We start from the raw sequence: 22,507 nt of genomic DNA, 5'->3' as shown, positions 1-22,507 counted from the left end.
AGAATAATATCAGTTTTACTGCAGCCAGTTGTGCCAGTGTGTCATCTAAAAACCCTTTATAAGTTCAAGTGGATGTTAAATTAAAAAATGTGAACAAAGGTGGGAACATAAAAAAGAAGAGAACTGGGGATTTGTTTGAATTAGTGGTGGAAAGTAACATTTAGTCGGGTTCTGCACAATAGAATGCAATACATTTTGTGCTACCTCTTTCTTTGTGCTACCACCCAGCAGTAAAAAGAAGTTGGCTCTTGGCAACTCATCCAGCTACACAAAATGCCACTTGCCTTATATGTTATTGCATCAGTAATAATCCAATTTAATATATAATAATGTACCTCTGACAGAATTAATTCTGCCTGCATAGTGGGTGCTTTTACTTTAACAGATTTTGCTGATACTTACTTAAAAATTGGAGTAATGGAGTAATTTTTTTATATAAAAGGTTATGTTAAAGGGACACTTCAGTAATTTAGTGATTTAGTATTGCACTTCCATAAAGTTGCGGCACTTACAAGACATAGATTTTAAAAACTGGCAAAATCAAAGCAGCAGAGGCAGCAACATCCTGACTTTCAGTCTGAAATATTGGAGAACCCTCAAAAACACTGGATCCTACATTTGCATTAATGCAACCCGATGACATCATCAGGGTTATTTTTTCAGAATTTGGCTACCTCCAGAGTAACAGAGGACATTATCCAACTCTTTTCACACACAAGCTGAGAAGTAGTCTCTGTGACGAGTAAGCTAGTCTTCATGTGTAAAATTGGAGGAGTGCCCCTCTGATACTACAATAAAAGAGTACAGTCCATGCACCACAATAATATACAGTATATAATCAGAATCAGAATCATCTTTATTGGTCAAGTATTCTTACCCATACAAGGAATTTGACTCTGGTTTGGTGGCTTTCAATGCATTTACACAGAATAACAACACAGCAATCTTCAGAAATATACACAAGGAATGTCTATATACAGGTGAAATCATTTCTGTGAACTGTAAGCAGGATACAAATAGTGCAAAGAAGTGAAGAGTGCACAGAGTGCTGAGATAAATATTGAATGGTAAAAAAAGACATGTTGCTAGGTGGTTATGTGCAGTATATACAGCCTGCCATCTGAAAGGGGGCATTCTAAATAGCAACTACACTTGTAAAATAGGCCATGCACCTGAGTATGTACCCCCCCATATCTCCTGTGCCTGATCATGCTCTTTGAATGTAAACTCAGTGTACCCACACTGCAGCAGTGAGTGTGACCTGCAGATGAGGGCAGAACTTCTCCTACCTCGGATCACGGTGACGTCCGATGAACATTTCTTTTAGTGTGTGCATCCATAAAAATAACCACACTTGCAGCCTAAACCCTAGACCTGGACTCTCCATCTCCTTTTTCCACACTCTAACCTGAACACAAAAATAGTGTCCTGATCCGACACCCTGCAGTGATTGCTGCCACAACTAAAGATTCACATTCATTCACATTCTCTCACACAACACAACACTTTTAAAACTTAAGTACAATTTGCTGGTAATTCTGCTGTTCTTTTAAGTAAAATCATGAATGCAGGATTTTTACTTGTAACACTGCAGTATTTCTATACTTTTACATGAGTAAAGGATCTTCCACCTCTGCAGCCTATAGCAGCTGTCGTGACTCACAGAGTGCAGACTTAGACAAGGCAATGTTAGGCCTGTAGATTGAATTATGAATGAATAGATTGTTTGTATAATTAATGTTGTCTTGAATTTCATGGGCCTGTAAAAGTTATGCTATGTCAGTGCTATGCTGCACTCTTTGCAGTCGAAACTGAATTTTGGCTGTGAATGTCAAAATATTATAATATAATTACCAGCCTATATGTTTACTGTATTGGCAATCCTCTTTGTATAGGGTAATAGTCATTCAACTACACCTATATAAACCAAACAAAATTATATTACATATTTGCTAGAAGTTTATATCATAATAAATATTGAGACAGATTAAATTTTGTGTCTTGTCATTGTTTATTAGACAGTTATTGCAGCTAAATGGACAGTTGCGCCTGTATAAGTTAACGGTACTAGACATGTCGACAGAAATATAAACTCCCGCCTCCCTAACGCTGATTCGTTTATCGCCCCGTCAATCAGAAAATGCTGCACTTGTATTGGTCGGCACTTTCCTCTCAGGACTCCCCCTTTAAACGTTAGTAGGACAGTCAAGATTTTGAAGCGGACTTCTACGAAGTGTACAAATGGGCAGAGGCGCCACTCAGTAACCTCTGTCAAGGCTGGAAATATGCTGTAGTTGTCGTTTAAGAGCAGCTTTGGACTAGAAGAAACGCTCCTTAATCATGGAACTGGAGGAGAGATCGAAATATGGTAATTATTTAAAAGCATGCGTGTGAGTTTATTTGTCCTGGGATAGCTAGTGTTAACGTTTCCAGTCTGCGACTTTATATGTTGGCTTAGGTTAGGTTTGCTAAATAACATTACTCTTGGTTAGAGCACGAAAAGCTCTGCTATTTTCAGCATTTAAAGTGTTACGTCTCTTGTGTTTTGCTTTTTATTGTCCTCAGTTAACTTATGCATATGCAAATCTAAACATTAGCTTGTTACCAATTGTGAGTTCACTGTCCCTACAGATAACTACGCTTCATGAATACAGTTTCGTTTTGTCATGTTTAGGAAAGCAAGCTGGTGGTCAAACTGACTCGTATATTGTCACGGTGTGCAATGTCCCAATTTAACTGATGCTTGTCCAGTTGCTGCCACATTCCTCAGACTGGTATGGCAGGCAGTTATGTATAGAGCATAGCTTATTAGAAAATACCTCATACATGTGAAGAGGGTCTCTATTTGTCGAATAGTTTGCCTTCAGTCTCTCCGTGTAGTGTTTCTTATAAATATTAGGCTCAGTTTCATAGATAGCTTACATGCTGTTTGTTTTAAAATCTTCCTCCTAATTGAAGTATATCTGTATTGTTGAAGACAACTTCTCTTTACTTACCCAGATTGCCACCCTGGAGTTCCTAAGATGTGGTTGTAATTTATACCCTCCTTACCACAAATACCCCTTGTAATTGTGTTTTCATAGTGACACACCCTGCTAGTATGCTGCTGTGTGATGGAAGGAGGCTGCCCATAAGGGAAGTGAAGTTAATAGAGAGAAATTAGGCAAGAAATGATTCAAAGAAAGAGCAAATTGCACTGTAGAGAGCATGTTTACTCCCCAGAGGCCTTGATTTTGGGTCAATAACCTCGTCTTCTGTACACATGACCAAATTAAATGAACTGTTTCAGTTTTTATAAGTGATTCTGCAGTTTATACTGTCCTGCAGCAGCATGTCCAGTATATTTAGCTTCTGCAGGATGTTGACAAGAAGGAATGAAAAACAACAAGAGACACTGGTTGTGTCCCATTTCTCCCAGTTTCAACATTCTTCTCTGCACACACCCTTTTGGTTAATATGATTCACATCACCATTGCTTCACAATAGGCTGGACAATACTCTGTGTGTGTGTGCTTGTTGTAGTAATAAGCAAATAGTTGGGAGTTTTTCAATGAAAAATTCAACACAGAGCAGGATGACAAATAAGGGGACACATAATTATATTTAGACCCATGAGAGACATCGGTTGGGACTTGGCAGCAAATGCAATTAAAACATGACTGTGGTTTGTGATAAGAGCCTCTAGGAAGTGCAACATGCGCATTAATATTTCTCAGTGCAGCTCGAGACTTTAGGCAAACCAGCTAAAAAAAGAGACAACTAGGACTACAACTAAGGATTACTTTCTTTATTGATTAATATGTTGATTATTTTCTGGATTAGTCGATTTGGTCTATTAAATGTCAGAAAATGGTGAAAAAAGTTGATCACTGTCTCTCAAACCCAAAGATGTAACCTCAGATGTCTTCTTATGTCCCCAGCAACAGTCCACAACTCAAAGATATTCATTTTACTATCATAGAAGACTAAAGAAACCAGGAAATATTCATGTTTGAGAGGCAGCAATCAGAAAATTTGGACATTTTTCTCTTAAAAATGCCTCAAAATGATTAATGGGTTATCAAAACAGTTGCCAATAACTAAAGTGAGCAGGTCTTCAGTGCCACGTGTCTTCTTTTTTAGAACAGATGTGTGAAGTGAAACATGTGGTCTGTGGATTTAACCAGTTCAACCGGCTTAACTGTCATTTCTAACTGGGCTTATACAAGAAGAGTTGTGCATCACACATTCTCATTTCTCCATGCATATTATACTAAACATCTCTGGCTACAATTGATACTATTAACCTTACATCTTCTTCTTCTTCATCTGGGCTGGGAGCAGTTGCCAGGAAACCAGCAGAGACTCCAGGAAGTTCCTGTTTCTAGCCAAGAAATACTGCAACACATTACCCACTCTAAAATTTTGTACTTTGGATGTTGTATGGATTAAACAAACATGATATAATGGCAGCTCCTGGTAGGCTGATTTTCTTTCTCTGGATGGAGATAAGGTAGCTATTTCCTCCTGTTTTCAGTCTTCAAGCTAAGCTAAGCTAACCGACTGCCGGTTCCAGCTCCAAATTTAGAGACACACATGACAGTGGTTTCAATCCTCTCATCTAACTCTGCAAGAAAGCGAATAAGCGTATTTCCCACAATGTTGAACTACTCTTAACTTTCCACGGGGGAGAGCTTTGCAGAGACGCTGTAGGATCGCCTGCTGCTTCACATGTTGGAGTAATTTCAGGCTGAGATATATCAAGAAACCTCAATGACAGGATCTGAAGCAGCCATGCAGCCATGCAGCCATACCCTGGTGCAGATTAGGTGTAATTATATGCCATATTTAGGAGAGTGGTTTGAAACCTGATCCCCGACCTCCCTGACCTGTGTTTCATGTCTGTGCAGTTTGTTAAAGCTTACTCCAGCTACATTTGCAGATTTTTGGCCTGTTTCATTGATATTCACTTCACTTTCTGTACTGTACAGTACAAAGTAACAAAAAAAAGCTAAAAACATGCCCGCCATTACAACCACCCGTTTCCACTTAAATGTGCTTGATCACAACCCAAACAGGATCATGTGACTCTGCTAACAGTCTAGCCGTTCTGCCAACTTTCCGACAGTCTGGAATACAAAGGCATGTTCAGAGCAGGGCGACACTGATTGGTTATTAAGGTCAGGGAAAATTAGTTTGGGGAGGAGATACAAATGCAAGGCCACCCCAGTGAGCTCTCCTCTTCTTTCATCTGCTACCAGTCAGTACCTTGGTCTTTTGATCTTGGCTGGTCTCGCTGACCAACCAAGATCTCTTTGCTAATAGGACAACAGCACATTTTTGGAATTTAAAATCATAATCATTTTCCCCAAATGTTCGTCTCTTGAAACGTTTTATTTTGTCGTCAGTACCATACGTTTATGCCTGAGAGGTGAGGTCATACTGAGAGTGAATATCATTGTGTTTGCTTCCTCTTTTTCTCCGTACTTTCTATTTCAGTCTAATTCATACAGCTCACTGGCATGATTGGATCTAGGGGTCACTTTCTGTCTTCCGTGTCTAAGTTACAGTTATAGCTACGGAAGGGTGGAAAAACAGAGATAAGGGATAGATGTTGTTTGGTCCCTAGAGTTCTCACATTTAAAGGGTTAACTTTGTAAGAGGATTATGTACTGTCAGAGAGGCGGTTACAGATCATGTTTGATAAAATACTGTTCCCTATTTTAACTGTTGTGCTTTAATGATGATTTTCTAAATGAAACATGGATGTTGAAGGTAACCCTGCTGTGTGTGTGTGATTGTGTCCTTTTTGAGATCTGAGCTTGGACTTAAACACTCCACACCCTGTTACTGTAATTAAAGACGTGGGAGACAGGCAGAGACAGCAGCAGCTGTAACCTTTGGATGATATTATAGACTGCCTACCGTATTGTCAGACTATGATATCACAGTCCTTTTTCAGTAGACAGGGCCCTTGTACTTCCACAACCTTTGGCTGCACTGTCTTACTTCAGCAACTTACTACAGCTTTATTTTAGCAACTTTTAGTTCTCAGGCACTACAAGCAAAAAAAACACACGCTCATGCTATTGCATAATACAAAGCACTTCTCAATTTTCACATTTAAATTGATTTAAATAGGTCAGAAAATTAGAGTTGAAAAGTTTTCACATAATAGTGGGATTCTGTAAAGATTTTGTGAAACTGGAGTTGAATAGAGCTTTTTCACAGCAGACGTTCTGACCTGTCAAACACAGGTGTAACAGATAATCCCTCCAGTCGCTGTGACAGAGCCATCATCATTAATGTTATGAGTTCCACCTGTGCTGTCCCTGCTGTGACAAGTCAGCATGTCTGCTATGAAAAGGGTCTCGTTAATGTTAATTCAACAGAATTTCGCTTGGATACTCTTACGCAAGCATGCCTGTAATTGTTGTAGTTTGAACACAAGAATGTGTCCGGGGGCAGAGGATGATATTTTATTTTGGCTTCCAAAGAAAGGAAGAAAACTAAAAAAAAACACATTAGTGTTGCACGGTGCACACTAATTTTTATAGATTACTTTATGGATGTGAAGGGTGGTGGCCTGGAAATAAAGGAGGGAAGCTCAGGAATGTCAAGGCGCATAAGGCCATGTCCAAAATAAAGTTTTGTTTGACTTTCACTTCCTGTGAAACAGACAACAACACGCCCAAGTATTAGACTGTTCATGCATGTCTTCCTTTCTACCTGTGATGAATTGTTAAATAATAAATGACACAATGAATAGAAACATAAATACTGTTCTTATGATCAAAAGACACAAATGCACAATAGCCTACTTGTTAGTATAAATGAATGGAAGTTAATGCAGATTAGGGCTGCAACTAACAATTATTTTCACTATTGGTTAATCTGCCGATTATTTTCTTGAGTAATAGATGAATTGTTTGGTTTGTAGAATCTCAGAAAGTAGTGAAAAATGCCCTTTATAATTTCTCAAAGTGCAAGTTGACATATTCAAATTGAGACTTTTTCAGTCTCACTGACAGGTGCAAACCCAAAGATATTCAGTTTACTGTCAATTTTAAAAAAAGAAAAAAAGGAAAAAATTCACATGTGAGAAGCTGAAACAAGTACTTTTTATCATTTTCCTTTTTCTTTTTACATTTTAGTAACTGGTTTCAGCTCTGATGCAGATTGTTGTCTGTAAATCGGTGCCCTTGTAAAGACAGAAACAGTTTGGCTTTTCATCATTAAATGAAAGCTCTTACACATGTAGAAAATGTCATTTTTAATGATTCTAATGATTGTAGTGAGTGAGACGAGAGTTGCAACGAGTTGGTTCACTGGAATTACAGTCGATCCCTTGAAAAGCTTTTAACATCCAGCTAGAAACAGTTGCTCACTGTCTCCACCCTGCTTCTCACTGACACCATAACAATTTTTTATCATTACAAAACTTACCAATAATTCATTTAGCCTTTTTTAAAAAAAATTTTTTTTACTTCACCTCACTGTATTGTCCCACATTTCTTCAGTCCAGACAAATGAAAACTGCACCCGACTGTTGAACCTATAGCACAGTTAACCACAGTTCAGCAGCAAAAGAACAATAGGTGGAAATAACTATTGTTTTGTTGTGGTGCTTGTCGTGTATCACATCTAGTTTCATCATCCAAGAAATCTAATTCCCCAGAAACCATTAATCTCTGTTTGAGAGAGTCACTCCATGATAAAATTGTTTTGTCTTAGAAATTACAACAAAGCCAGGAGCTCCTGATGTGGCGTTTCCATTCGCAGTAACATTGGTCATCAAACAAGAACAAAATGGACGGAAACAGCTGAATTTTCAATTTCTGTCAACATCTGTAAAACATACTGTACAGTGTTTTTTGGCATTTAGTCCATCTGTGGACTCTTTGTTGAATTATTGGATTCATTTCACATATTCTGATTGCTGAGGACAGAACAGAGAGTGATCCAACATTTATAAGGCACAATAAAAGCAGAAAAAAACAGGAGCTGGTAAAATAAAGCTGTTTGAATCTAGTGCAATACTGCATAGTCCCCACAAGATGGGAGAAAACTGTTTGAGAACAAGAGATCCTTTTTGAAGCTGCTCTACAAAGCAATTTAATGGCAATTATTCAACATCATAAAACAAAATGAAAAGTCACTTTACTGCAGATGGTTTTTGCAACCAAAAATATCCTGCAAGCACACCTGAATCTAATCATTCCTCCATCACAGCAGCTACCCAAAACATCACTGGAGGCAAGAATTCCTCCTTGTTTTCTGCAAACACATGTTTCTGATAACAACGACGCAACTTTTTTTTTTTTTTTTTTTGTTTTCCCTCCTTATATACAACAAAAGTCCCTGCCCTCCTTTTTTCACACACAGCCACGCCTTCCTGTGGATCAGTTCACTGGCCTGTGTGGATTTGCTCTCTGGAGAAACAAACAAAAAAACCTGACAGAAAGAGACTCTTTTGGAAGTGGGAAGAGAAAGAGGGAGGGAGATGCACAGGTGGAGCACAGATTGGAAAGAGGCACTTGTTTCAGGATAAACAGGGAAGTCTGAGGCGGAGCTGGCAGCTGCCTCACAGCTATTCAGGGACAGGTTGAACTGGTTTCTCCCTCCACAATACCTGCCTCTCCTCCGCTCTCGATCCTTTACACCAGCCGAAAGAGAGGAAGGAGCGAGCCAGATAAAGGGGCTGTGGAAGGACAGTAACAGGGTTTCTGTACATTTCAGCATTTGAACCAGAAAGAAATTTCAAGATGCCTGAGGAGGAAGAGTTTTATGGAAAACATGGTAACCACTCTTCTTACTTTAACTTTTATATTGACAGTTTTTTCATTCTGATTTCATCTAAAATGACTCGAAGGTGAGATAATTCTCTAAATGTTTTAAGTGGTAAATCTGACTTAAAGAAAAGAATCTGTGTCATGAAATATGTCAAAGTGTAAAGAGTTTTGAATGAAACCGGAGCGACAGTATCAGTGTGTCGACCTTGTGGGGAAAGTATGGGTGTGCATGTTTGTTTGTGTGGAAGCGGCTACTGTTGGCACTTCTGCTGATTATACAGGTGTGTGTGAGAGCAGGGAGCTCTATTATCAGTGTTTTTCTCCTGCACAGTCGTTTCCGTGCCGTGCGTGTGTTTAGACAATCATTGAAGGAGCTGGTGAGTGAAGATTGGTTGTTACAGCTACATGTTCAAATTAACAAGGTCTCCCTTTCCTGAAGTTAAAACTATGACTCTGTGGTAGATTTTTTTTTTTCCTACATGTTTATGATCACCAGCGAAAGTGCACAGTCAAAATAATACCAGCATCCTTCCATGTATATGAAATACAACACCTATAGTCTGTCGAACAGGAAGCTGTAACTTCTCTAAGAGCTTGTCTGGTAAATGCTTGCTGCAGCATTGTTCCTTTTGACCACATACATAATTAATATGCAAAGACGCCACGGAGAATATCATTCTCCTCCGTCTAGACTCGGAGCTGTCAGGATCCAATGTTACATGCTACACATGTACATACATGCTATGGTGGTATGGGGTTGATGTGAGTGTTTTTGAGAGATTGAAAGACCTGATAAGACTGCCATGAAATCAAAATATAGCATTTTGAATATGAAACCATCTTCTTTGTGTTTCTGAGCTGTGGGTGTTTTTATTTATTTATTTATTTATTGCTCTTCAACAATAATGTGGCTCATTGCTTTATGACTTCCATCCTGAAGAGCGCCAACCGGCTTAGTGAAACTTTTATCAACTAATGTTCTCTGATGAATGTAGGTCGGAGCTGGAGGACTGCTTTGCTTAGATAAGAGATGCTCTGTATCCTGGTTCTGACATGCTGACCTCAGATAACCTGCAGCAAACCTCTTGTTATCATTCAAATTTTTATTCATTTTTTGGAGCAGTACAGGACATTTACACAGAACAGAAGACGGCCATCCCTTAACATAGAACCATGGACACAAAAAACGTACGGTCATTAATTAAAGTATTTACATTCTGTTGTAAGTTCAGTTTAACATGCAACCAAAATTGAACCCATGTCTCTGTTGTTTCCTCCCTCCAGTAGTAATTCTTCCCAACATGTGCTCACATGATGAAATAACCTGCAGCAAACTGTATTACTAAGCCTGCAATAATCATCAGATCCCACTAAACATCAGCACACAGACCAGACACTGCCGACTACTCAGAGTCTCACATTGACATCAAAGCATGAAAAAAGTACCTCCTTGTGGCAGTGTTTAATCTCCATGCAAGTAAACCCATCGATGTGTTGGGAATGTTTTAAATTAATTCAAGTGTAATCACACTAGAAACTTTATGAATGACAGTCCATTTGGAGGACTTCCTGTTATCACATAATGACATAATTCTTTACAAAAAAGCTGAAGTGACACTAATTTATTCAGAGTGCTTTTTTTAGTCTGAATAAGTGACTGTTTTTGGCTTTAAATTCAAGTTTTACCTTTCGAAAAGTGTGCACAATTTAACATAACTCAGTTTTGACATAAATATACTATCAACATGACATTAATGCCTTGTCAAACTAAATGTAGTGCATTAAGTGATTTAGGCCCCCTCTAGTGGCTGCACAGGTTGTGTCGGCTCTGGCTTTCACATGCGTTTGCTTCTGCTTAGTCACCAGGGAGGAATCTGTTGGGTTGCCAGGTGCGTCTGCCTGGAAGGAAAAGTCATCTGATAAGGAATGGGAGGACGACTGGGGCATACTATTTCTTAACCTTTAATCCGCTTCCTTTTTAAAAGCCTCCCTGCACCTTCTTGACTCAGTCGTGAGTGCAAGGTGCCTGAACAGCTAACATAGAGACAGTGGTGTTGTGTTGCAGTTGCATAGGAAGTCTCACCGAGCCAAGCTTTCAGAAGTCTCAGTGCTAAAAGCTCATTGAGTGATAAATGCACTTCTTTCTTTTTATACAGGCGAGCCAAGGAAGTATGACCCGACCTTCAAGGGCCCGATCCAGAACAGGTGAGACAGAGGTGTGATTTTTACAAAAACAAAAAGAGTCCAAAGAATTTTTTTCAACCCTCAAAACTTTGCTTTCTCTTCACTCTAGGGGCTGCACAGACATTGTGTGCTGCATCCTCTTCATCCTTGCCATACTGGCTTATATTGCTGTGGGAATACTTGGTAAGAAAACAGCACTGCAGATTGGTTTAGCTGTAAAAATATAAAACCAAAATCTACTGATAAAAAATACAATTTTATGTACCCTTTATCTTTTTGTGTGCTTGAAGCCTGGTCCCAGGGTGACCCCAGGAAGGTGATCTATCCCACAGACAGTCGAGGCCAGTTCTGCGGGCAGGCTGGCACCCCACTCGAGTGAGTAGCTTTCCAAGTATATATGTGATTGTTACTCTGCTGGTCATGTTCTTACTTTGAGAATGCACAACCACAGTGACGTGCTGCGAGCTTCCATCAAAATCAAAATGCATTGCACAACTCTTCTCTAGTACTCCATGCTTTATTCTGCTTTTTCAGCTATCTTGCCTCCATCAGGGTGTAGTCTTAGGCTGTTCCCAGTTTCCTCCCATAAATCACCATAGATACCAAGTATATAAAACTTCATCATAATCATCCTTTTCTTAAAAAAAATAAATTTACAAAATATAATCACTCTTACATACAAAATAGCAAGAGAAATATAAATGACCATAAATGCAAAACATATAATATTGCAACCATCTTTTCAGAATATTCTCCAGGTAATAAGATCTTTCATCTTAACCCATCAATTGGTAAAAAAAAAAAAAAGGTTTAAGATCCATTTTTCAACACTAGGCAATGCATTCTTTCATTCTCATTTTTTAAAAACAGTATTCTCAAATCTTTTCCATCTTTTAACATCATCAACATCAAAAATCATGTGCATTGACAACACATATTAATCCAGCAGACTTGTTCAAATCTAGTTTCTCATTTTTAACTCTCTCTGGCTTAAATGGCCAAATGTAGCAGCAGTTTCTCTAAGTCTCTCAATTCTTATATATTTAAGGAAAGAGCCTGGGTGATTCATTTCCATAAAATTAGCTGCAACTGGATGGATGTCTTTTTTTACATCTTGTAATCACATTAGAAAACATTTAGAGGACATCTTATCAAAATCAAAATGACATAATTCTTTACAGAAATGCAGAAGTGACACAAACTGATTCTTAGCACTTTTTTTGGTTTGGTTTGTTTTCCCTTTCAAAAAATGTGCATCTTATGGTACTTTTATGTTCCACTACACTTTGATTGAGACTAAGAGTAAGAGATCTTGCTTTAACACTTCACTTCTCTGCCTTCATAACAGGAAAAAGCCGCTGTTGTTCTACTTCAACATCATGAAGTGTGCCAGCCCCATGGTGCTGCTGGAGTTCCAGTGTCCAACCACACAGGTGTGAACGCCACTCTTCTCTATTGTTCCCAAACATTGCCTTCTTCTTTTTATCACCACAGTCTGAAAAATAGTTAGTGTTAGCTTTCAGTCTCCTTGCTGTGCTACATTTGTATCCAAATTCTGACCGTTTAAAGTGGGTTTTTTTCTGCGCTGGAATTGTTGCTTTGTCCTCAGATGTGTGTGGAGAAGTGCCCCGAAAAATTCATGACACTGGTCAAAGCCTACAGCAACAAAAATGACTTTGACTACTACAAGAACTTCTGCAAGGATGGTGTGACTAATACAATGGTAGGTTTCAAGTATTAAAGTCATGCTGGTAATCTTTTTCAACCTTGTTGGATGCTTCTTTCCAGTGTCACTCTATGCTACCTCAGTTATGGATTAGATATAGTAAGTTTGTCAGAAGCTTTTCACGCACACACACACCTTCTTATCTGTTTTGAATATTCTGTGTTTCAGGGAATAGCGGAAATCCTGAGGTCAGGTCTCTGTCCTTCCATGCTTTTCCCCAGCAAGCCCTGTGAGTTGAATCTCTATCCATTATCTGTCAAATATTCTTCCTCCCTGCTGCTACTTTCTCCTCTTCATTGCTCTGTGTCTGTCTTATATTTTACACTCATTATCTTATATTTCACATCTAGAGAGCTGGTGCAGATCTGTAAAGATATTTAAATTGACAAGCTTTTTAAATGTTTGTCTTTTCCTCTACTGTCCTCCAGTCACCCGCAGGTGCTTCCCGGCTTTGGGCCAGAAAGGAGGGGTGATAACTGTGGGAAACAGCTCTCACTTTGAAGATGGATCCGGAAAAATGAGAGATGCCAAAGATCTTGTGGATGGAGTCAAGTGAGTACCTCATTGGAACACAGATTAAGAGTGATCCTTCATACTTGCTTGAAATAGCTGTGTTAAGCTGTGGTTTGCCCCAACCTGCAACATTAAATCAAATATTACCTGAAGAGGAGCTCCACGGTGCCTTAACAGATAAACACACAGGAATCTTTCCACAGGAATGCCACTGTGGTTATTGAAGCTCGCCAGGCGGTTATGAAAATCTTTGAGGATTACACGCAGTCCTGGTACTGGATCCTGTTGTAAGTCTCTAACCAACATTAACAAATCTGCTTCCTGCTTGTCTGTGAAGAATGAAACATCAGCTGATTTCACTGCTCACTCTCTTCTCACGCCCTCCAATCTCTCTAGAGGGTTGGTTATCGCTATGCTCACCAGCCTGCTCTTCATCGTCCTCCTGCGTTTCCTGGCAGGGATCATGGTCTGGGTGATGATTGCCATGGTGATAGTGGTCATAGGATATGGTAAGGGTTGAAGCACCTAAGGCTTTGTTTATTATATTTCTCATACTCACCTCAAAATGCCTCAGTACTCCAGGAGCCTGGTCCAGAATGCAAACTCTGAACCTCAACTCGCCTTTGAGTTGAACAAACATGAGATGGTGTTTGGTTCCAGAACCAAAATGATCAAAGTTAAATCAATAATGTATGAGTTTCTTAACTCTGATGCCGTGTCCCAATTTTGAGGAAATGATGCAATACCTGTGTCGTCAGACTTCAAACTGCAACTAAAGAATGCCACTGCAAATTAAACTTCACAAAGATATGTTTTTTCCAAAATAAATAATGGCTATTTTTCCTCTCTGAGATGTTCCTGGAGCTTTTTCACCGCACTACACGATTAGTTTTAATGTTATTCAGCTGTGAGCAGCTCATCCATTTCCTTTGTGCACTGTATTGTGGGAGGAATAGTGTGCTGCTTAGACTTAGTGTGTAGTATGGATTTCTGACACAGCTTGAGTTAAGTACATGGTGAATGGAAAAAAAGCCATCATTAATGGAGCTCCTATACTGCAGTATGATTCACCATGGCAACGGATAAATAAAGGGCAGAGCTTTCAGTTTGATCCAGAGGAGCTAGAGATATTTGTGTGTGTGTGTAGACAGATTATGTGCATATATCTGAACACAGCAGCATTAGTATAAGAACGTGAGTGGGGAAACGAGTCAATAAATCAACACTTCTTCAAATTTTATTCAGATTAATCCACTCAGTCATCATTTACCAGACTTGAATATCTTTAACTGATGAGAAAGTGGTGGAATATTATACATTTATTTTTTATAAACATTGATTTTTTAGTATGGGATGCACTTAGGAGCAATTGAAGATGAAACACAAAAGTATTGATCAAACAGAAGTCCTATTTTACCAATAACCTAATAGGCTGACCCAGTAGTAATGATGATTTGCAGTTAAAAAGGCATTTAAACTGTGAATAAAGGTTTTTTAGATGTCTTTTACATATTTATCTCAGTTCAATGTCTATATTTCATTGACTACTGTTTTTTTAACTGTCCCTTTTTAACTACATTTAGTCTAATTAGAGTATTCAGCTCCACCAAAATCCTGCTCACTCAGGACTATTCTCAGGAATATTTACATATAATCTCCAATAGCGTATGATAACTGATGTAAATGATCTACCATCCATCCAAAAACACTGCTTTTTAAAATGACTTAAACAAAGATTACCACATAATGTGCGATAAATGTTTCAATAAAACACACTTTTTTTTTTGGAGCTAAGGGTGAGGCAGACATTTAAACGTAAGGGCAGAGGTCGCTGTTCAAAGAAATGCACACGTAAGCAATAATGTTAGAAAAGATGCTTGTAAAACCCAACCAGGATTTTGATATCTTTCTCTTGATGTTAATCTATGCAAATATAATAATATTTAAATTTTATAAGTAATATTGAGTTTTGGTGTTGACTGGATCATTGAGGAAATTAAACAGCATGTGAAGACGGCTCCTTCAGGCTCGTCTGGAGGGTAACTCAGGGTTTGTTGAGTTACCACTGATCCAGAGTTAAAGTGATCTGGAACAGAAAACTCAGGGTTAACAAACTTCACTAAACCTGCTTCCTGGAACAGACCCCAGTATTCCTTCAGGCCCAGAAGCAAATTCCCTGAATTTTCCTTCTTTTTTTTTTTTTTTAAGTACTGTTTATTCTCATGCATAGACATTATAATATGTTTTAATAAATGTTTTGTTCTTGCTGTGTTGCTCTATTTATATAATAAAGTTGCTAACCACTGCTATTTAAAAAATGCCATGTCTTTCTGTTCTGGTGTGTTTATTGTTGCTGGTTAGGTATCTTCCACTGCTACATGGAGTATGCTGCCCTGAAGGGAGAGGCAGGCGCTAATGTGACTCTACAGCAACTTGGCTTCCAGACGGACCTCTCAGTCTACCTGCAGATTAGACAGACCTGGCTGGCCTTCAGTCAGTACACAGCACATAGCCTACATGTTTATAGATGTTGCTCTGTACTTGAGACACCCACATGACCTCTCCACCCTTCTCCTTTAGTGATTATCCTGGCCATCGTGGAGGTCATCATCATCCTACTGCTCATCTTCCTCAGAAAGAGGATCCTCATTGCCGTCGCTCTCATCAAAGAAGCCAGCAGGTCAGACATCACATTAGAGCTGAAAGGATGGGTTAGGAGTGCAAAAACAGATCAATGACAGTTTAGTTGTTAAATTGTTCTGAATTTAAAAAAAAAAAAAAAAAAAAAAAAACCTCTTCGTGTGATTTGTACTAATGGATTAAAAATGTCAGGATGTGGAACCACTAGTGATGCTTTTGTTGTGTTCACAGAGCTGTCGGGCACGTGATGTGTTCCCTTTTCTACCCACTGTTCACGTTTCTCCTCCTGGCTATGGTCATCGCCTACTGGGCAGTCACTGCTGTGTATCCTTTCAAGTCACAGTCGCTCAGTGTTATTATTAATCAGGCTTTACTGTAGTCAAAAACCTAAAGGCACCTTTGGAGTGCAATGTCATCATCATGGGGATAGCAGGCAGAGAAAATGAACACTGCAACACGTTGTGCTGTCGTTCATTCAGGCATTTAACCACCAGCTGCTACAGTAGAGTGATTTATATTTAAAAAAAACCCAAAAAACTCTATGTTCATTTTGCCATTGGTTATTTTAAAGAGCACCTCCAGATGAGTCAAAAGTTTGGACAGACTTTCCCATTCCCTTGTATAAGAAAGTGTGTCCAAACTTTTGACTGGTACTGTATATACATATTCTACTTTGAATGATAATAATAAAGTGTAAGTTTCATACTGGACCATTATGGGCTCCAAACTAGCTGTGATGTCACAAATGCTGCTCGTAGGTACGTGCCTTGAACTCAGCACAGAGAAACTTCCCCCTTCAGCAGATGTGAAAACAGCCTTCAAACTCTGCACATATATCAGTGCATAGTGAAGCTCAAACATCCAACTTAAGTCACAAGAAGCAAAATACATTTTTTGAGTGGAGGGGGACTTAAAACGAATTATAACAACTTGATACATGAGACATTTTATGACAAACACAAAACACACACATCAGCAACACCTGAGATGAACCATATTTTACGTTGACATCATTGCCTTGACAAACAACAGGATAGTTGTTGTAATGCAAGCAACTGGCAGCTCAGTCTGAGTAATTTTAAAAATGTATTGAATAACCATCCAGTTCATTTTGAAGGCCAGGTCAGACAGCAGGGGGCGACATTGGTTTTGTGTGTGCAGCTGTATGAAGCAGAAATTAGCCTAACGGTAGGGTTCAGACACATTGACATGGACCTGAGGAGAGGAGTTGATGTAATGTAAGGTATGGCCATGATAGAGGGATGTTGAAAGAGTCTGGGATTTGTAGTTCTTTAAGTTGTTACGATTGTAGTCCTTGACAAAAACTGATTAGTTTCTTGTCTACCTCGAATGAGCCCATCTACAAAATCTTCAATGAGACGGAATGCGAACACTCAAGAGAAACTTGTGAACCAGCGGTAAGTTTTATCTGTCAGGCAGCTCTTTATCTCGCTACAGTTCTTGAACAATCTTAATTTTGACCTGTTGAACCCTGATTCCTCACTTGAAACTTATTTTTGACATCATCACAGATTCTGCTTGATTCAACACTTCCTTAAAGCAATTTGGTTCTCAAATTACGTGAACATTTATGCATCATCACATTAAATAGAAACATTCTGGATTTCTAAAGTGTGTATACCTTCTCTCACTATAACCTGTATCTGTGCTCAGAACTTCACAACTAGTCCCATGAAGGCACGGTGCCCAGACTCAGAGTGCCTTTTTGCCTTCTACGGCGGAGAGACCGTTTACCACAAATACCTGATCGGCCTGCAGTTCTACAACGTGTTCCTCTTCTTCTGGTGTGCCAACTTTGTCACGGCTCTTGGACAGATGACCTTGGCCGGGGCCTTTGCCTCGTACTACTGGGCGTTCGTCAAGCCAGATGACATGCCCGCCTTCCCAGTGTTTTCTGCCCTAGGGAGATCTCTCAGGTGTGTATGTTTGCGTGGTTCTTGGTACATCTACCATCCATGCTACATGTTTATTTTCTTCTACATCGTTTCACATGGGATTTGTATCTTGTTTTAGGTATCATACAGGAACTCTTGCGTTCGGCTCCCTTATCCTCTCCATCGTTCAAATCATCAGGGTTCTGCTGGAATATCTAGACCACAAGCTGAAAGGTTTGTTACTTTTGTGGAGTACAATATCATGTAGATGTCTGCTCATGGCTGCAATCTGTAGTTTGTATAACATACAGACCTGAATTAAGCATTAACCTTTGATTGAGCTAGAAGGGTTTACTCTTATTGGGACAATTCACATAGCTTTAAAAATATCAGTGAGGTAAAACAAAATTTGTTGGGTGGCACAATGTTTCTTTCTCATACTGTAATTAATGGACCAAAGTGCAAAAATAGCAAAGGCCAGACATACATTTTATACAAACAGACATACAAATTAACCAGTTAATTTCTAATGTGTCTTTAGGAAGAACTGTCTCCAGTGTTTGTTAAATGCTCACTTATCTGTCAATTGTATCATCAACAGGGGCCCAAAATAAGTTTGCTAAGTTCCTGTTGTGCTGTCTGAAGTGTTGCTTCTGGTGTCTGGAGAAATTCATCAAGTTCCTAAACAGAAATGCCTACATCATGGTGAGTGGCTTATTTACTTCTTGGCATTATTCAAATAGAAACATGCTGTATCATTTGTAATGTTTAGGTGTTTGGCTTGAATGTAATGAGTGCATTTGGCCTCTAGGTGGCAATTTATGGCAAAAACTTCTGCACCTCTGCCAGAGATGCCTTCTTCCTCCTCATGAGGAACATGATCAGGTGAGTGTAAATGCTGCTTGCAGTTGTATCATGTTGCAAGAAATTGTAGCTTTCATTATTTTTTTAGTCTCTTTTTTTTTTGCAAAGGATAAATGATTCCCTTTAATCCCTCAGGGTGGCTGTCTTGGACAAAGTGACAGATTTCCTCTTGTTTTTGGGAAAACTGCTCATTGTTGGGCTTGTGGGTGAGTCTGTATTTCATCCTCATTCTTTAAGCCTGATGTGTTTCAGATCTAGAGAAGCTTTTCCTGAAGAAAATCAATCTGTTCAGTTTTTGTATGACGTAGTAATATGAACACTTACTGATCTTAATTGTTGATAGAATGGGTGTGAATTAAGGCTTTAAAACACTCAATATTAGACTAATGCATATGGTATTTAACTCAAGCTATACAGGGTATCATAATAAGCTCATACACAGTCTAACAGCAGAGCATTTTGAAGTCTGAATGGAGTTTGCACAATATACTGGTAGTGTGTAATATTTACACAGTGACTGAAAAAGGCTGAAAGAATAGTTTGTTCCGTATACAGGTTCTTAGTTATAAATACAATTGAACTTAATTGGTCTCCATAGCCAGTCATGCAATACATAGCTCTTAACGAGTCATAAGAAAAGTCATCATAATGAGCTTATGTTCATGTATATGTTCTTATGTTTGATCAGCGGACAATACTGAGCATTTTGAAATCTCAGTGGAGTTTTATCAATTCAATATTTAAATAAAATCCCCATGAAGTTAACAATAAGAAAAGTCATATAAACTATCTACCAAGCATTGTGCTCAAAGTTTTTTTCTTTTCTGTTCCTTCCACAGGAATCTTTGCCTTCTTCTTCTTCTCTGGGAGAGTGAAGGCCTTTGAGAATACGGCTCCCCATCTCCACTACTACTGGGTACCCATCCTGGTGAGTCTGCTGCTGCTTTTGTTCAGGAACAAACTACTATTATGTAACAAAATCAATCAAAAACAGACCAGAACTGGTGTTTAATTTAGTTTTTTTTAATTTTCTGGTTCTGATCCATAATGGAGCTCTGTGTGTCTTATTTGTGACATGTGTTTCTTGTCCTTACCAGACTGTGGTGGTTGGCTCCTACCTCATCGCCCATGGATTCTTCAGTGTTTACTCCATGTGTGTGGACACTCTGTTCCTCTGTTTCTGTAAGTAACACCTCCTCCCTCATTTTCGACATCCATGTATAACTTACAGATTGTGTCAGACGGACTCCACAGAAAAAGAAACAAGCAGACATGTTGCAACAGATTTTGGATCATTCAGGACTCAGATGTAAAATGCAAATCTTGATCAGCTGAATCGAAACTTTCCTCACACTTTCTGAATTCTCACTTTGCTTTTGGTGTTGGGCTGTCACTAATTCTAAACTGCATGGATATGGTGTGCCACACTTTAAAATGTAACCATTTCGAAGTAAGTCTGTTGCTTACAGTGTGTTAATCTGAAAATTGCTGCTGCTCGGTGTTAAACTGTAACTTTCAAAATAAGAGATGCCTGCGGGTGCCGTTGCTTGCTTGCTATTTGACTTTCTTTCTCTGTTTGTCTCTCCCTTCCTTTTTATCATTTCCCACAATCCACCACCTCTCCTTCCACTTCCTACTGGCGCTATAACACCTTTTTTTTCCAACCTTATTTCAATGCTTATTTTCTTTTCCATTCATTAACATGCACAAATACAAATACACATACATACACACAATAAGGTGAAGACCTGGAGCGCAATGATGGTTCAGCCGCAAGGCCTTATTACATGTCCTCAACTCTTCACGAGATTCTGTGGAAGAACAAGGCTGAGGATCCGTCTTCATCTTCTGCTCAGCAACAGGACGATGAAGACGTCCAGTTGAAGCAGCAGCAACAGCAGCAGACTCAGGAGGATGCAGCTCAGAGAGGAGGAGTTTTGTGAACAAAGACACACAGATTTGTCACTGAATTACAGGCACAACAAAATCCATGCGACACTCTTTTTTTTAACCATTAAGGTTCTTAAATTAAAATAGTACGGAGCTGGAACTTTGTTGTTGCCCGTTTGGGATATTCTCCTTTTGCACTAAACCATTTCACATCATCTCACAGAGGCAGTGGCAGCGAGTCAGTGTGTTGCTTAAGGACACATTAGGAAACTCCTTTTTATTCACAACTGACTGGTGCATAATATTAACTGCCTTTCAACACAAGGAAATGTGAAATTGGATGTAAAGCATTTGTTTTCTTAATCAAACATCAAGCATGTCTCAAGGAGTGAGCGCTGCCTAATATACACAGGAATACTGTATGTGGGTCATTTTTTGCATGATTAATGAGGAGTCCATGAGGTTTAGTTAGTTTAGAAAGTTTCTCTTGTTGACAGCCAGGTCTGTCCTCACATTTGGCGAAGTCGTGCTTTTTTGCCTTTTTATCCTCCTCCCTCCCACTGCCACTGGCCAACAGAAACTTGAAACCATTCATGTGCCTAATTTACAGTGTTAATGTTGGATTTTTTGTAAGGTTTGACTTAAAATTTTAAGAGTACCTAATTGTTTACAGTCGATACAATCAGAACCACATGATGATCAGTGCTACTTCTTTAGTGTGCTGTACTATGAATGCACTTTAATTTGTGTTCACACTAAGCCATAATAGATTTGTATCTATATTAATGAATACTGGTGATTTTCTTGAAGCTTAATTTGAAATTTTTACTGTACAGCAGTTTAGTTTTACATTCAGTACCTCTTTACAAAAGAATGTGTAATTAGTAGTGTAGCTGGTTTAATAAACAGTATTTGATAACAGTGAGTCTCCACTACATAAAATGAAGGAATTTAAAGGTGGCTCTGGTGGTGTTTTTTGTATGTTGTTGGTGAATGTCTGAGCTATAAATCTTCATATGTTTGTTAATAGAACATCTCTCTGCAGTTTTGTGCTACTCCAGATGTGCAAGTTATGAAAAGTAGTTTGAAAAGAAAGCTGTGGTTCCAATTGCTTTAGTTTAATGCCGTTTTGATTTCATCTCTTTCCAGTGGAGGATCTTGAGAGGAACGATGGGAGTGCAGAGAGGCCCTACCTGATGCCCGAGAGCCTCCGCAAAATCCTGAATAAGAAGAACAAGACTCAGCAGGCTCAGTAGAGCGCTTCCTCTAAGCATTAGAGATGCAAGGACGTTTTGTTTTCTTTTATTTTTTATACCATCAGTCACCTGGAGCCTACAGGTGATGATCACTCGTGTCATTCTTTGTATTTTGTTTCAACCAAATATTTTATAAGTTCAGTCCAACATGTGTTGTCCCCTCAGGTCTAAAAAAATGGGCTTCACGTTGCCACATGCCTTGGTTTCTAAGGAGTGAGGTGCTTTTTTTAAAAAAATGATGTCATATATTCAATTTAGAGTTTTGTGGATTTTTAAATTTGAGATTATTCATTTATATTTGGAATGCAGTCAACATCCAAACAAGTGTTTTAGTGTGTTACAAATTTTCATTTTATCAGAGAAGTAGCTTAATTTCAGCATGTTTTATTTTTTCATATTTGAGTGTTACATGAAGGTAAGCTTAAAAGTAATTATTGAAGTTTCAAATATCTTTGTGCTTTTATCGCTGTATGTTTTTAATTTTCAAATGTGTAATCATGTAATATATGAATAAATATTTAACCTTATTGATACCAAAGCCATTACACTACCAGTCATGCATAGTTGAGGCCTTATCTACATTTATAGACTTTTACATAAAGCAACTGATGCTGTGGTGAAACTTTATCAAAAGCAAAATGTATATTGACGTTAATGGTTATATTTCAGCTCTTATTTGATGTTTTTGAAGTAAAACATAGTTTTGTACGTCACTGTTTGACTGTCTCTCCTTTAACCCTTTAGTCAATTCCATCTTGTATGCTTACT

At 38.7% G+C, this 22,507-nt stretch overlaps 1 protein-coding gene across 4 annotated transcripts; it reads left to right on the top strand.

Annotated features, from left to right (window-relative positions):
- Positions 1 to 2,204: 2,204 nt before the first annotated feature.
- LOC121884271 (choline transporter-like protein 2) lies at positions 2,205 to 22,447 on the top strand. 4 transcript variants are annotated; one of them, XM_042392982.1, is made up of 22 exons: positions 2,205 to 2,368; positions 10,928 to 10,976; positions 11,065 to 11,138; positions 11,246 to 11,330; positions 12,304 to 12,388; positions 12,565 to 12,678; positions 12,850 to 12,910; positions 13,110 to 13,233; positions 13,398 to 13,481; positions 13,591 to 13,703; positions 15,556 to 15,687; positions 15,775 to 15,874; positions 16,066 to 16,158; positions 17,168 to 17,252; positions 17,509 to 17,771; positions 17,869 to 17,963; positions 18,331 to 18,434; positions 18,541 to 18,614; positions 18,729 to 18,799; positions 19,433 to 19,521; positions 19,691 to 19,775; positions 20,334 to 21,443. In XM_042392982.1, exons 1-22 carry the CDS (start codon positions 2,341 to 2,343, stop codon positions 20,534 to 20,536), a joined length of 2,211 nt encoding a protein of 736 aa, XP_042248916.1. In that variant the 5' UTR covers positions 2,205 to 2,340; the 3' UTR covers positions 20,537 to 21,443. The 4 variants fall into 4 exon arrangements, with proteins under 4 accessions (XP_042248916.1, XP_042248918.1, XP_042248915.1 ...); XM_042392984.1 differs by lacking the exon at positions 20,334 to 21,443 and adding an exon at positions 21,633 to 22,447 and having other exon boundaries at positions 2,207 to 2,368; XM_042392981.1 differs by lacking the exon at positions 2,205 to 2,368 and adding an exon at positions 8,366 to 8,778.
- The last annotated feature ends 60 nt before the right edge of the window (positions 22,448 to 22,507 follow it).

This window comes from Thunnus maccoyii, chromosome 18 (assembly GCF_910596095.1).
Source record: "Thunnus maccoyii chromosome 18, fThuMac1.1, whole genome shotgun sequence".
Lineage (NCBI taxonomy): Eukaryota > Metazoa > Chordata > Actinopteri > Scombriformes > Scombridae > Thunnus > Thunnus maccoyii.
Note: the sequence above shows the minus strand (reverse complement) of the source record. Positions and strands in the feature narration are given on the sequence as shown.